Source organism: Dreissena polymorpha, chromosome 2 (genome assembly GCF_020536995.1).
Source record: "Dreissena polymorpha isolate Duluth1 chromosome 2, UMN_Dpol_1.0, whole genome shotgun sequence".
NCBI lineage: Eukaryota > Metazoa > Mollusca > Bivalvia > Myida > Dreissenidae > Dreissena > Dreissena polymorpha.
The window spans coordinates 4,211,386-4,225,923 of NC_068356.1; the positions used below are offsets into that span (position 1 = coordinate 4,211,386).

At 38.1% G+C, this 14,538-nt stretch overlaps 1 protein-coding gene across 2 annotated transcripts in view; it reads right to left on the reverse strand.

The window, feature by feature from the left end:
- The window catches only part of LOC127865660 (WASH complex subunit 4-like), a 57,228-nt gene that overhangs the window by 6,461 nt on the left and 36,229 nt on the right, over positions 1-14,538 (reverse strand). For both annotated transcript variants that reach the window (XM_052405572.1, XM_052405573.1), the window contains exons 17-32: positions 12,242-12,347; positions 10,772-10,888; positions 9,712-9,880; positions 8,269-8,423; positions 7,320-7,394; positions 6,825-6,929; positions 5,812-5,901; positions 5,548-5,592; positions 5,086-5,194; positions 3,774-3,927; positions 2,985-3,048; positions 2,438-2,521; positions 1,926-2,022; positions 1,608-1,702; positions 513-614; positions 44-137 (exon numbers count right to left, since the gene is read on the reverse strand). In XM_052405572.1, the coding sequence (XP_052261532.1) occupies positions 44-137; positions 513-614; positions 1,608-1,702; positions 1,926-2,022; positions 2,438-2,521; positions 2,985-3,048; positions 3,774-3,927; positions 5,086-5,194; positions 5,548-5,592; positions 5,812-5,901; positions 6,825-6,929; positions 7,320-7,394; positions 8,269-8,423; positions 9,712-9,880; positions 10,772-10,888; positions 12,242-12,347 (1,661 nt within the window). The remainder of the gene's footprint in view (positions 1-43; positions 138-512; positions 615-1,607; positions 1,703-1,925; positions 2,023-2,437; positions 2,522-2,984; positions 3,049-3,773; positions 3,928-5,085; positions 5,195-5,547; positions 5,593-5,811; positions 5,902-6,824; positions 6,930-7,319; positions 7,395-8,268; positions 8,424-9,711; positions 9,881-10,771; positions 10,889-12,241; positions 12,348-14,538) is intronic.

Sequence of the window (14,538 nt, forward strand, 5' to 3'; positions counted from 1 at the left end):
AAGACTCAATTATCAAGGCGAGGTCTATTTTGTCCAGTCCTACCTTTATCTGCCTCCTCTTTCTCCTCGGCAGCAGTCATGTCGGCTCGGAAAAATATCCTGGCACTGCTCAGTGAGTAGAACAGCAGGTCAAACTCCTGAAAATCACCAGGGATTTCGTATCTCACTAGTATAGCTGTTCAGGCTATTTAAATAAGGGGTCAACCCTCTGAAAATCACGAAGGATATCATATGTAACTGGTACACCTATTCAGATCATTACAATAAAGGTCAATCCTTCAAAATCAATACAGAAGGGATATGTTAATAGTTCTATTTTGCATGATTCTATCATAAACAATATTCTTCTGAAAATTCCCAGTGATATGATATTTAACTGGTACTTCATTGCAGGCCATTATTACCGGTATATTGAATAGACTCCTTAAAATCAACAGGAATAAACCTCTGTGACCAGTAAGTTTGCAAACCATTATTATAGGGGGTCAACTGTCCCCCCCCCCCAACACTACCTGCAGGTAAATGTCCAGACGTTTCTGGGTCAAGGTCATCGTCTGCTGCAGTTTCTCGTCTGCCTTGCTGGAGGCGCCTTGCTGTTGCTTCTGTAGCTGGCCCTGAAATAACAACAAAAACAACTCTTCTGAGTGAAGTCTTTCAGGGGACACAATCAGGTAACAACAAAAACTCTTCTGAGTGGAGTCTTTCAGGGGACACAATCAGACGAAGTTGATCTGTTCAGTACGACACATCTACATGACTAAAATAGAAATATAAAACATGTAAGAAACACAGAGAAAATATTTGTTGGTTTTGTTGAATGATTAAATGTGTCATAGAAGATATGCTCATGAGGCTATGCCACTTAAACAATAATTGTTTTTATAATCATTTGTGAAAACGTGATAATTGACTGAAAGCAACATGTTATTTCATCCTTTATGACAAAATATAAAACAAGAGCACCGCATAACAGGTGCCACGCTCGGCTGCGAAAGCTTGTCAGATAATTTTTTTATAGAGGTCACAGTGACCTTGACCTTTGACCTAGTGACCCAAAAATGGGTGTGGCGTGTAGAACTCATCAAGGTGCATCTACATATGAAGTTTCAAAGTTGTAGGTGGAAGCACTTTGATTTTAGAGCCTATGTTAAAGTTATATATAAGGGGTCACAGTGACCTTGACCTTTGACCTAGTGACCCAAAAATGGGTGTGGCGTGTAGAACTCATCAAGGTGCATCTACATATGAAGTTTCAAAGTTGTAGGTGGAAGCACTTTGACTTTAGAGCCTATGTTAAAGTTTTATATTAGAGGTCACAGTGACCTTGACCTTTGACCTAGTGACCCAAAAATGTGTGTGGCGTGTAGAACTCATCAAGGTGCATCTACATATGAAGTTTCAAAGTTGTAGGTGGAAGCACTTTGAATTTAAAGCCAATGTTAAGGTTTTAGCACGACACCTACGGCGGACGGCTGACGGCAGAAGACGAGCTGGCTATGACAATACCCCGGGTTTTCTCCGAAAACAGCCGAGCTAATAAAATTACATGAGAGAAGAAGCATTAGTGTCACAAAAATGCATTGTATTGTGCGCTACAAAAGCTCTACCTTTTCCTTCCCATAGTGTTCTCTAACAGCCTGGAACCAGTGCAGAGAGTCAAAGTCATGATACTGGTCCAGCAACTTCAGGATGTAGGCTAGCCCTGCAAGAACAGTTTGCATCAAGGGATCAAGGCATATTTGATCTATCATGTATCAATAAAACAAAAAACACACGCTAAGAAACATAGTGATTACCAATTCTGTAGACTTGCCAAAAACAAGAGCAGAAGCAGTAAAATACTATTTGTTTGCTCAAACATTGCTCAAACTTAATGAAGCCATTAAACATTCTATAGAATAAGCAACAACAGTTGTAGGTGATACCCATTGCAAATCCATCATCAGTGAATGCAGCCCCAACCTTGTTCTTCCTGTTCATCTTCTCCTTACAGCTAATTGAGTGCTCGATATAGTTCACAGTCTGAAAACGGATTGGGAATGCAATAAACAATTATTGTTGATCTATTTGTAAGACAATTGCACCAATTGTTTTATTATTGATGACACATCTCAGTTACCAATGCAACCAATTTGATAAGATTATTCTGATAAGTGTACATAAAACTTTGAAGGTCAGAATCTGTTGCATGATATTTATCAATTATAATACTTCTGGTATTTCACTTTGTAGCAACAAATCATTGTGTGACTTCAATACTTTTTCTTCTCTGGCTTTGAAACAAAATAAATCCAAATCACACTAACGCATGTAGTTGCTATGCATTAGTGCCCAACAACATACAGGTAAAAAGAAAACATAAACAGGTAAAAAGATACAAAAATTATCAACATCATGCTCATGATTAACTTGAATACAAAACATAAGTGATATTTACCAGAGGTGGCAAGATGACAAAGAAGTTGCGTAGATGCATGTTCTTGGGGTTCCGGAACTCAGGTGAGAACACATCAACCAGCATCTAGGAACAGACATGGGCATTTGTCATGGCAACAACCACAGCACTTTAAAATACTGTTCCTCTGCACAACTTAACTTAGTTCAAAACAAATTTTGGTGATGAAATCATAGTGGTAATTATATATATATATATATATATATATAAATATATATATATATATATATATATATATATATATATATATATATATATATATATATATATATATATATATATATATATCCTTGTCCTTGTTCGGAAAGAAGAACAGGCAAAGAAAGAATGGTATTACTAACAGGGCATTTGCACATTCTATGCTGGCCTTTACATTAAGTATATCAAAATAACAATAAAATAATTGTTTACAATAAAACAACAACAACAGAATTTCAACAAATGATTTGCTTTTGAATAAATATTTCAAAATTGAATCAGCAAGGTGGTTTTCACTATTAATGTGGTCAAAAAATGTATTTTCTAATACCTTGAAATATTCTGTTCCTTCTGCAAAATTCTTTGCCAAATTTCCTATCACATTGTCCAGATTTCTGAAATGCACAAATTTATTTATCTATTAAATCTTTAATATAAACTCTTTTTAATCCAACATTAATTATAACATTTTATACATATAATAATATCAATCATCACAGTAAAACCTTTTCAGAAGTAACAATTATCTAGTTAAACAATAAACTTTATTAATTGGACGAAATGTTCATTCCAATTAACATATAAATATGCAATGTGAACAAAATATCAACATGTAAATCAGATAATGCAAAAAAGAGACTATTTAACAGTGCTTATAGAATGCCGGACAAAACCCATGGGAGGGTTTTTGTCCTCCCCCGTTTTTTGCATGGGAGGATTTTTGTCCGCCCATGTTTATTCATTGGAGGGGTTTTTGTCCACCCCATGTGAAAATGACGGGAGGGTTTTTATCCGGGAGGGGTTTTGACCGTATTCCGTGCTTATAATCTGATAAATAATGAAAAATCTCCCCTCCCCTCTTCCAATAAACTTTAACAAATTTAACTCTTTTAGTGCTGGAACCGAATTTTGAAGGCCTTTGCAAACAGTTTGGATCCAGATGAGACGCCACAGAACGTGGCAGCTCATCAAGATCCAAAATGTTTGCTATTCTTATAGTATTCTTTGAAAAAAATTGAATAAAATGCTAATTTTAGAAATTAAGCAGACGACAAATTTCCCAGCATGCAACAGGTTTACAAATTTAAACTAAATCTACAAGAAGGTATTGTGACTGCACCTTGCGGCCACTTGGCATTCCATGGAGAGGTTCTCCTCCTTGCAGAGTTTCTCAAAGCACTCAATGTCCTCCAGATCAGGTATGAACCGGATAGCGTTACTGCAGCAGTGCAGACCACCGGACCGGATCATCCTGATGTAGCCCATGGCATTGCCTGCAACGGGACCGGGGCCAAGGGATTGGTTATGACCTTAGAACTAACAAAATATTGTGATGAAAAGATAGGTTAATTGCAAAACAGAAATTTTAAATTAATACTTGCAACAAGAGTATTCTCCACACATGTTAGACTCCACATTCTCAACAAATCTAGCAAGCTTATATTTGAGTCTTGTTCTAGAAAAACTTGGCACAATGCCTTTGCGTAAAGTGTCATCCCAGTCAGTCTGCACTGGCTAATCAGGGACAACTCTTTCCGCATAAATTGGAATGTTTGTAAGTAGTCTATGTAATTTTTTTTTATAGATAACAGCAGAAAGTATAGTCCCTGATAAGCATGGGCAGACTGTACAGACTAATCTGGGACTAGACTTTAGGCACATGGTTTACACAGACTAATCTGGGACTAGACTTTAGGCACATGGTTTACACAGACTAATCTGGGACTAGACTTTAGGCACATGGTTTACACTGACTAATCTGGGACTAGACTTTAGGCACATGGTTTACACAGACTAATCTGGGAATAGACTTTAGGCACATGGTTTACACAAACTAATCTGGGACTAGATTTTACGCACATGGTTTACACAGACTAATCTGGGACTAGACTTTAGGCACATGGTTTGCACAGACTAATCTGGGACTAGACTTTAGGCACATGGTTTACACAGACTTATCTTGGACTAGACTTTAGGCACATGGTTTACACAGTCTAATCTGGGACTAGACTTTAGGCACATGGTTAACACAGACTAATCTGGGACTAGACTTTAGGCACATGGTTTACACAGACTAATCTGGGACTAGACTTTAGGCACATGGTTTACACAGACTAATCTGGGAATAGACTTTAGGCACATGGTTTGCACAGACTAATCTGGGACTAGACTTTAGGCACATGGTTTGCACAGACTAATCTGGGACTAGACTTTAGGCACATGGTTTACACAGACTAATCTGGGACTAGACTTTAGGTACATGGTTTACACAGACTAATCTGGGACAAGACTTTAGGCACATGGTTTACACAGACTAATCTGGGAATAGACTTTAGGCACATGGTTTACACAGACTAATCTGGGACTAGACTTTAGGCAGATGGCTTAAGCCGATTTCCCCAGAATGAGACTCAATTGATGACAGGCGGTACCTATCTGAGTGATAAGGGTCCTGAACTGATCCAGGTAGCTCTCTCCATCAGGGGTGAGCCCCAACTTTCTGATCCCTTTGTTGAACTTTTCCGCTCTGTCATACGGGTACTGTAGTAAAATGTGACCAGCTTTTACTTATACATTCAAACGCATTCACCATTTTTTTATGCAAGGAGATGAATTTCACTTAACATATTTTGTTTTCAATGTATTTATTTTGCAAATAATATTACAGGTACACAATAATGGGTTCATTTTTCTTAAAGGCACTATATTAAGCTAATAAAAACCATATTTTGCAGTTGTGTTACTGGTCATTATAACTAATTTGTACTAAATTTTCAAAGAAACAAGCAAAGTCTTTGCATTGGCATCTCCCGCCACATACATTTTGTTTTTGACAGACTAAGTGACAGAAAATGTGATATTCCTCCACTTTCCGCGGGGAATAAGAAGAATACCTTTTGATCTGTTTGCATATGATTTTCTTTGAAAAATTTCCAATCCTGAAAAAACAAAAAGCATATAATGCTTTAACCATGTAAGCAAAACATGCGAGAGCGAAACTGCAAGTAAGTTTAAAAAAACATACTACCGGTAGTTATTTAAGGAAAAATAATGCAAATCAATACAAAATTGCATTTACTTGTAGTTTTCATTACAAAGAAAAACATCAGATTTTAATACAAATATAAAATGCCATTATGAATGTGTGTGTGACCTACCTTGATAAGCTTGGACTTGATGTGTTCATCATACATAAACTGGGAGAAAATGAAAAATTTCTTCCGTAAAAACTGGTATGTGAAGTTAACCTAAAACATAATATAACTTATATCACTATTTAAATACGATTGTAATACAATATTATTGCTTTGTGTACCAGGCAAACAACCTTTTCAAAATTCAAATATATATTACAGCTGAAAGCTTTGAAAAGCTTACAATTGTATTTATTAGAAATATGTCACAGACACTGATGCCCCAGGACACATTTTTGGACACAAACTTATTCACTTTATATTTTTTCCATGGAAAAAAGGGCAGTAGTTCTGCCAAACTTCCTATCATCCTTCCTACAACTATCTACACATTAAAGTGATTCTCAACTTTTTATTATGAAAAACCCATTGCAACATATACAGAATCAGGCCATTAAAAGGTGAAAAGTTCAGCAAAATCCAACCATCAATTAAAGAGGAGTTGAAAACACAACAGACAAAGGATTTATTCTGTAAACCTTGTCTAAGCCAAAATTCCATTATTTGCAAAAAAGAATACTTAACAATCATTCATCTGTGAGGATTTAAGCAAGAACCACCCAATAGTAAGGAGAATTGCAAATACAAGCTTCTAAAGGTAAGGACAGACATACAGATAGACAGACAAGTGCTTTCCTGCATGCTTCCCACTGCATGTGGGCATAAAGACATATTTTAATGCCTTAGTTAAAAACAATGATATCATATGAATATTAATCAACTACATACAGATACAATAAGTGCATAATATACCAAAGTATTCATGATGCCAGTGCATTAAATACCGTAGTATTCATGATACCAGTGCATTACATACCGTAGTATTCATGATACCAGTGCATTACATACTGTAGTATTCATGATGCTAGTGCATTACATACTGTAGTATTTATCATACCAGTGCATTACATACCGTAGTATTCATGATGCTAGTGCATAACATACCATAGTATTCATGATGCCAGTGCATAACATACCGTAGTATTCATGATGCCAGTACCATGGGTACGAATGGAGTTGGCAATGTGGCGAATGTTGATAGTGTTCAGGTGCTTGTTGTTGCTAGACCTTTCCACAAATATCTGACGAGATAAAACAGCTAAATGAAGCATGGTATACACTCCCAGACAGGAAACCAGGACATTAAAACTGCATTTCAATGCAATAGGAAAGTTGTAAAGACCATTAGCTACATTGTTGTTGGTTAAATAGTAACTGAATGACCAGTATAAATTTATCTAATGAAGGCTCTGTAACAGTTAATGAAAAAAATAAAATAACAATTTTTGTTTCACATACTTACTCCAACAGTGACAATCAAAAACTAATTTGGTTGATTCTGAGTGATTCCATGTTATTTTTGAGGAGATGTGTTTTGGGTCTAGTCTTACTTCATTCATAGACAGATTCAATAAAGGAAACTCAAGTAATTCTAGAAATTCATTATTTGCGTTGATCTGAAATGGACTAACCTGGTTGTTGAGGTTATAGAAGTACTTGGAAACAAAAACGTGGATATTTCGCATGATCTCCAACACATCTAAACCCTACAAGAAAACATTTTTTAAATATACAATTGATATAAATGTAATATTACAGTTACAATTAATTTGTATTTTTGTACATTCATATGAGCTGTGCTCGGTGAAAAGGGGTTAAATGCATGTCCACACAGGCTAATCAAGGACAACAATTTTGCTTTGGTGATATTTTCTGTTTGAAGAAAGTCTCTTCTTGGCAAAAATCCAGTTTAGGGCGGAAAGTGTTGTCCCTGATTAGCCTGTGCAAACTGCACAGGCTAATTCAGGATGACACTTCACGGACATGCATTAAACCCTCTTTTCACAGAGCATGGCTCATATGTATTTCTTGTATATTTTTTAGCAGAATAATGTCTATGTAGTACATGTATTGGTTTTTAATTTCATCCTTTCATTACAGTTGCAATGACAACGTTACACCCCATTCTAAAAAACTAATTTTTATTTCCATCTTTTTTATAACAATAAACACACACAATATAGTTATTTTTTTTTTCCATCTTTTTAAATACAGTAAAACACAATATAGTAATGTCATTTGCTTCATATTCATGATGTTACTGATATTTTTCATGTTATTTTTGTAAGCCTTTTTATTTTGTTGATCTCAAAACATGCAAAATCATGCTATATATAGAAAAGCTAAGGAAATGCACATAACTTTATTTCACACACTAGCCTAAACAACTTGCCAAGGCTTGTTGGTTAGTTTTTCTAAACCTTGCTTATTAAACTTACAAGAAATCAACCCGTAACCTAGTACTTATAACACAACACAATTCTTTTGCAATCAATCAAAGGGACTGAAAGTATCATAATTTGTTTGCAGTAAGGTAAGTAATTATCTATGTAATATGTATTCAAAAAAGTGTAGTGTAACCTGTTCGAGTGTCTGACTAGGGAGGTGTGTGTCCACCAATGTGAGCCCATACTTTTGCTCAGCCATGTTCTTCATCTCTCCGTAGGTCTTCCAGTCATGAAGGGCAACAGTTGTCAGGTTGTAGAACGTGGTGTTCAAATAGTGCTCTACATATGCTACAAACAAGGAGGAGTACAAACTTCTCGTTTATTGGACAAGAAATTAATCAACTATGCATATATTAAATGGAGAATTGTTTGAAGGGACCTTTTCACAGATTTTGGCATGTATTGAAGTTTGTCATTAAATGCTTTATATTATTAAATGTAAACATTGAATCTAAAAAGCTCCAGTAAAAAACAAGAATAAAATGAAAGAAAAGGAAAAAAAGTAACCCTCAACTGGGCTCGAACCACTGACCCCTGAAGTAAATGTCTAACACTTAGACCACTCAGCCATCTGTGCTCATACAATTAGCTTGTGTTTTATACTTTATATAAGCAATCTTCGTAGTGTCACAAAATATAACAACAACAACAAGAACTCTCCAAATTATTTAATCGTTTCGCGTTGCAACACTTTATAATTTTCAGGTTTTTAAACCATCAAAAGATGCATATAATACATATTTTAGAGCAAGGTAAATTTTCAGCATTACTGTTTCGTAACAAATATCATAACTACAATGAACATTTGCGAATCTGAATTTTATTTTTTTATTTTGTCAATTGACAACAACGTGAAAGGTCCCTTTAAAATTGGTCATTACAAATTCTGCCAGATAATTAAAAATATCAGCTAAAAAATATTTACGCATAATTTTAAAGTATATTCACATTTAAATGCACTGAGCAATATCATTGACATTGGTAAACATAGAGACTAAGGAGGCTATGCATCAATAACTCTGAAATTGAAATAGGGGTCACACTGCCTGACGGACCAATGATTATACTTATCTCGTTGATACATTGGTCAAATATTGAGGTAATACACCCATACCTTTGACATAGACATATCAGTTTAATACTGGGAGGTGATGAATCTTTATTTTGGACAATCTCTTATCAGCCAAATAAAGGGAGGCATCACATCCATACTTTTGAAATTACATATTAACCAAATAAAGGGATGAAACACATGCATACCTTTGTCATTGACATAGCGGTTAAACAGACTGACCAGCCTATGATCATAAGTATCACATTGTTTTATTAGCCAAACAGAGGAAGACAAAACACATACACATACACCTTTGACATGTCAGTCACATGAGATTGGGAGGTCACGGGTTCGATCCCCACTCGGGGAGCTTTCTCTAGATCTTCCCCAAAAACACAAAGCACTGGTTATAGGCCCAGGAAACAGACCCGAGAGCGCTTTTATAAGTCGAAGGCTTTCGATGTAATAGAGCTAAAATAAATAGTTTTAACCTAAGTCACGTGAGAGAAAACACATCCTCACCCTTGACATTGACATATCGGTCAAACAGCCTGACGGGCCTCAGTTTAAGGAGCTGAGAGAGGTCCTTGAGGCCGACCTTGAAGGGGTTTCTGTCATCCAGCTGCAGGTGAAGGTGGATGTGCAGTCGCAGGTCTGTCTCGATGGCCTGGCACAACGGAGCCAGCAGTTGCTGTTGGGAGATGTTGGCAGGATTTATCATGGATTACCCAATATGCGAAAGAATTTGTTTTAGGGAGATGTTGGCAGGATTTATCATGGGATACCCAATATGTGAACGAATTTGTTTTAGGGAGATGTTGGCATGATTTATCATGGGTTACCCAATATGTGAAAGAATTTGTTTTTAGGGAGATGTTGGCATGATTTATCATGGGTTACCCAATGTGTGATCGAATTTGTTTTTAGGGAGATGTTGGCATGATTTATCATGGGTTACCCAATGTGTGAAAGAATTTGTTTTTAGGGAGATGTTGGCAGGATTTATCATGGGTTACCCAATATGTGAAAGAATTTGTTTAAGGGAGATGTTGGCAGGATTTATCATGGGTTACCCAATATGTGAAAGAATTTGTTTAAGGGAGATGTTGGCAGGATTTATCATGGATTACCCAATATGTGAAAGAATTTTTTTTAGGGAGATGTTGGCAGGATTTATCATGGGTTACCCAATATGTGAAAACTTAACAAAGTTTGTTTTAGGTTAACACAAACAAAGGGACTCTATCACATTTAATTTATCAAATAACAGATTTAGAAGATAATAATAAATATAAGAAATAATAAAACAACATTATTCAGCATTACTAAAAGATATGCAAAAAAATTAGACTTCCATTACAATGCATTTAAAGGGTTTTCAGCATGACTGAAAACATATTTTTCTTATTTGGTCAAAATGGTGTAATTTGCATCCTTAATGGCTTTTTCATTGATATACAAATTATCCAGGATAGTCCTTACCATACATACACTCATAAACACAGAGCAATAGCAAGAAAATGGTTGCATTCAAGTATTACAAATAAGCCCATTTCACTATTTCCAGCAGACTGTCTCCTACCTCCTTGACATGTTTATAGACTTCATCGTCGAGGCTGTCCAACATCTGTTGAGAGGACTGTAAGTGGCGCACATACATCATGGGTGGAACACAGTCACGTAACGCTCCAACCATGTACTGTAACGTGCACAACAAATACATGATTTTGATTAATTTAAAATCATTAAAATACATATAACTGACGTTCTTAAAAAGCAAACAAAACTTTTATGTGAAGCATGTACCATTGATGTAGAAGTTTTCACAACGTAAGGCTCATCCTAAGGACAACAGGCGCATAATTCTGCTAAATACAGGTCAGATTCATGGGTCTAAGTCAGTGGACTAAGGCAGCAATCCCAAAAATATGTTGTAAGTTTCATTTGAATATCTTTCGTGGTTGAAGAGATATGTACTTGTTGCACACAAACTTTTACCTTAATTTCACCTTACACACAGACCTTAAGCAGACAGTGCTTAAGTACAGTATAGTGAATACATCAACTTAAAAGCTAGGCACAATTTTAACCCTTTGCATGCTGGGAAATTTGTCGTCTGCTAAAATGTTGTCTGCTGAATTTCTAAAATTAGCATTTTTTTCGATTTTTTTTCAAAGAATACTATCTTAATAGCAAACAGTTTGGATCCTTATGAGAAGCCACGTTCTGTGGCATCTCATCTGGATCCAAACTGTTTGCAAAGGCCTTCAAAATTCGGTTCCAGCACTGAAAGCTATACACAATTTTAAGTCACGGTAAGCATTTCCATATACAAACCCAGACCACAAATGCAAGATTTTATTTGAAAAGCTGTAGTACATGTAGATATAGGGCTATGATATTTTGGCAAAAAACTTTGAACTGATTTTTTTCAAGTACAAATAGGGCGTTAATTATGCTAAATTGCAGGTCAGCGTTTCTGCCATTAGTCAGTGACCTCATATGATTACCTAAAGAAATTAGTGAGGATAAAGTACATATCCCGATAAATACCCTAAAGAATAACACAGATAATTGATGGGCCGACACAAACCTTCACCGGAGCATTGTGCTGAGGCTGACAAATGGATTAATAGTAAAGTATTTGATGAAGTGTCCATTGTAAGTGTTCATATAGAAAACGGTTAGAAACAACTGTATGAAGTGCTAATTGTTACGACTCTTAATCATAAATGCAAACATCTACTGTTAACTCTTTCAGTGCTGAAACCGAATTTTGAAGGCCTTTGCAAACAGTTTGGATCCAGATGAGACGCCACAGACGTCTCATCAGGATCCAAACTATTTGCTATTCTGATAGTATTCTTTGAAAAAAAACAATGCTAATTTTAGAAATTCAGCAGACGACATTTTAGCAGACTACTAATTTCCCAGCATGTAAAGGGTTAATGTCAGCCAGTGATAATTAGACATGATGCAATCACCATTTCCAACACTACATAATATGGTTGCTTCAATTTGAGAGAGTCCACATGATACAATTTTCACTCACATGTAACCTGTGTGTGTCTGTGACCGTCTCAAACATGTCTGCCAGGTAGATTGGGATCACCACTCTGTGCCAGTACACAAAACTGCAGTCACAGGCAGACCGCACCCTGCATAGAAAGGATAGCACTTGTGTGTCATGTTACTGCAGTCACAGGCAGACCGCACCCTGCATAGAAAGGATAGCACTTGTGGGTCATGTTACTACAGTCACAGGCAGACCGCACCCTGCATAGAAAGGATAGCACTTGTGTGTCATGTTACTACAGTCACAGGCAGACCGCACCCTGCATAGAAAGGATAGCACATGTGTGTCATGTTACTGCAGTCACAGGCAGACCGCACCCTGCATAGAAAGGATAGCACTTGTGTGTCATGTTACTGCAGTCACAGGCAGACCGCACCCTGCATAGAAAGGATAGCACTTGTGTGTCATGTTACTGCAGTCACAGGCAGACCGCACCCTGCATAGAAAGGATAGCACTTGTGTGTCATGTTACTGCAGTCACAGGCAGACCGCACCCTGCATAGAAAGGATAGCACTTGTGTGTCATGTTACTACAGTCACAGGCAGACCGCACCCTGCATAGAAAGGATAGCACATGTGTGTCATGTTACTGCAGTCACAGGCAGACCGCACCCTGCATAGAAAGGATAGCACTTGTGTGTCATGTTACTGCAGTCACAGGCAGACCGCACCCTGCATAGAAAGGATAGCACTTGTGTGTCATGTTACTACAGTCACAGGCAGACCGCACCCTGCATAGAAAGGATAGCACATGTGTGTCATGTTACTGCAGTCACAGGCAGACCGCACCCTGCATAGAAAGGATAGCACTTGTGTGTCATGTTACTGCAGTCACAGACAGACCGCACCCTGCATAGAAAGGATAGCACTTGTGGGTCATATTACTACAGTCACAGGCAGACCGCACCCTGCATAGAAAGGATAGCACTTGTGTGTCATGTTACTGCAGTCACAGGCAGACCGCACCCTGCATAGAAAGGATAGCACATGTGTGTCATGTTACTGCAGTCACAGGCAGACCGCACCCTGCATAGAAAGGATAGCACTTGTGTGTCATGTTACTACAGTCACAGGCAGACCGCACCCTGCATAGAAAGGATAGCACTTGTGTGTCATGTTACTACAGTCACAGGCAGACCGCACCCTGCATAGAAAGGATAGCACTTTTGTGTCATGTTACTACAGTCACAGGCAGACCGCACCCTGCATAGAAAGGATAGCACTTGTGTGTCATGTTACTGCAGTCACAGGCAGACCGCACCCTGCATAGAAAGGATAGCACTTTTGTGTCATGTTACTACAGTCACAGGCAGACCGCACCCTGCATAGAAAGGATAGCACTTGTGTGTCATGTTACTGCAGTCACAGGCAGACCGCACCCTGCATAGAAAGGATAGCACTTGTGGGTCATGTTACTACAGTCACAGGCAGACCGCACCCTGCATAGAAAGGATAGCACTTGTGTGTCATGTTACTGCAGTCACAGGCAGACCGCACCCTGCATAGAAAGGATAGCACTTGTGTGTCATGCTACTACAGTCACAGGCAGACCGCACCCTGCATAGAAAGGATAGCACTTGTGTGTCATGTTACTACAGTCACAGGCAGACCGCACCCTGCATAGAAAGGATAGCACTTGTGTGTCATGTTACTGCAGTCACAGGCAGACCGCACCCTGCATAGAAAGGATAGCACTTGTGTGTCATGTTACTACAGTCACAGACAAACCGTACCCTGCATAGAAAGGATAGCACATGTGTGTCATGTTACTGCAGTCACAGGCAGACCGCACCCTGCATAGAAAGGATAGCACTTGTGTGTCATGCTACTACAGTCACAGGCAGACCGCACCCTGCATAGAAAGGATAGCACTTGTGTGTCATGTTACTACAGTCACAGGCAGACCGCACCCTGCATAGAAAGGATAGCACTTGTGTGTCATGTTACTACAGTCACAGGCAGACCGCACCCTGCATAGAAAGGATAGCACTTGTGGGTCATGTTACTACAGTCACAGGCAGACCGCACCCTGCATAGAAAGGATAGCACTTGTGTGTCATGTTACTACAGTCACAGGCAGACCGCACCCTGCATAGAAAGGATAGCACATGTGTGTCATGTTACTGCAGTCACAGGCAGACCGCACCCTGCATAGAAAGGATAGCACTTGTGTGTCATGTTACTGCAGTCACAGGCAGACCGCACCCTGCATAGAAAGGATAGCACTTGTGTGTCATGTTACTGCAGTCACAGGCAGACCGCACCCTGCATAG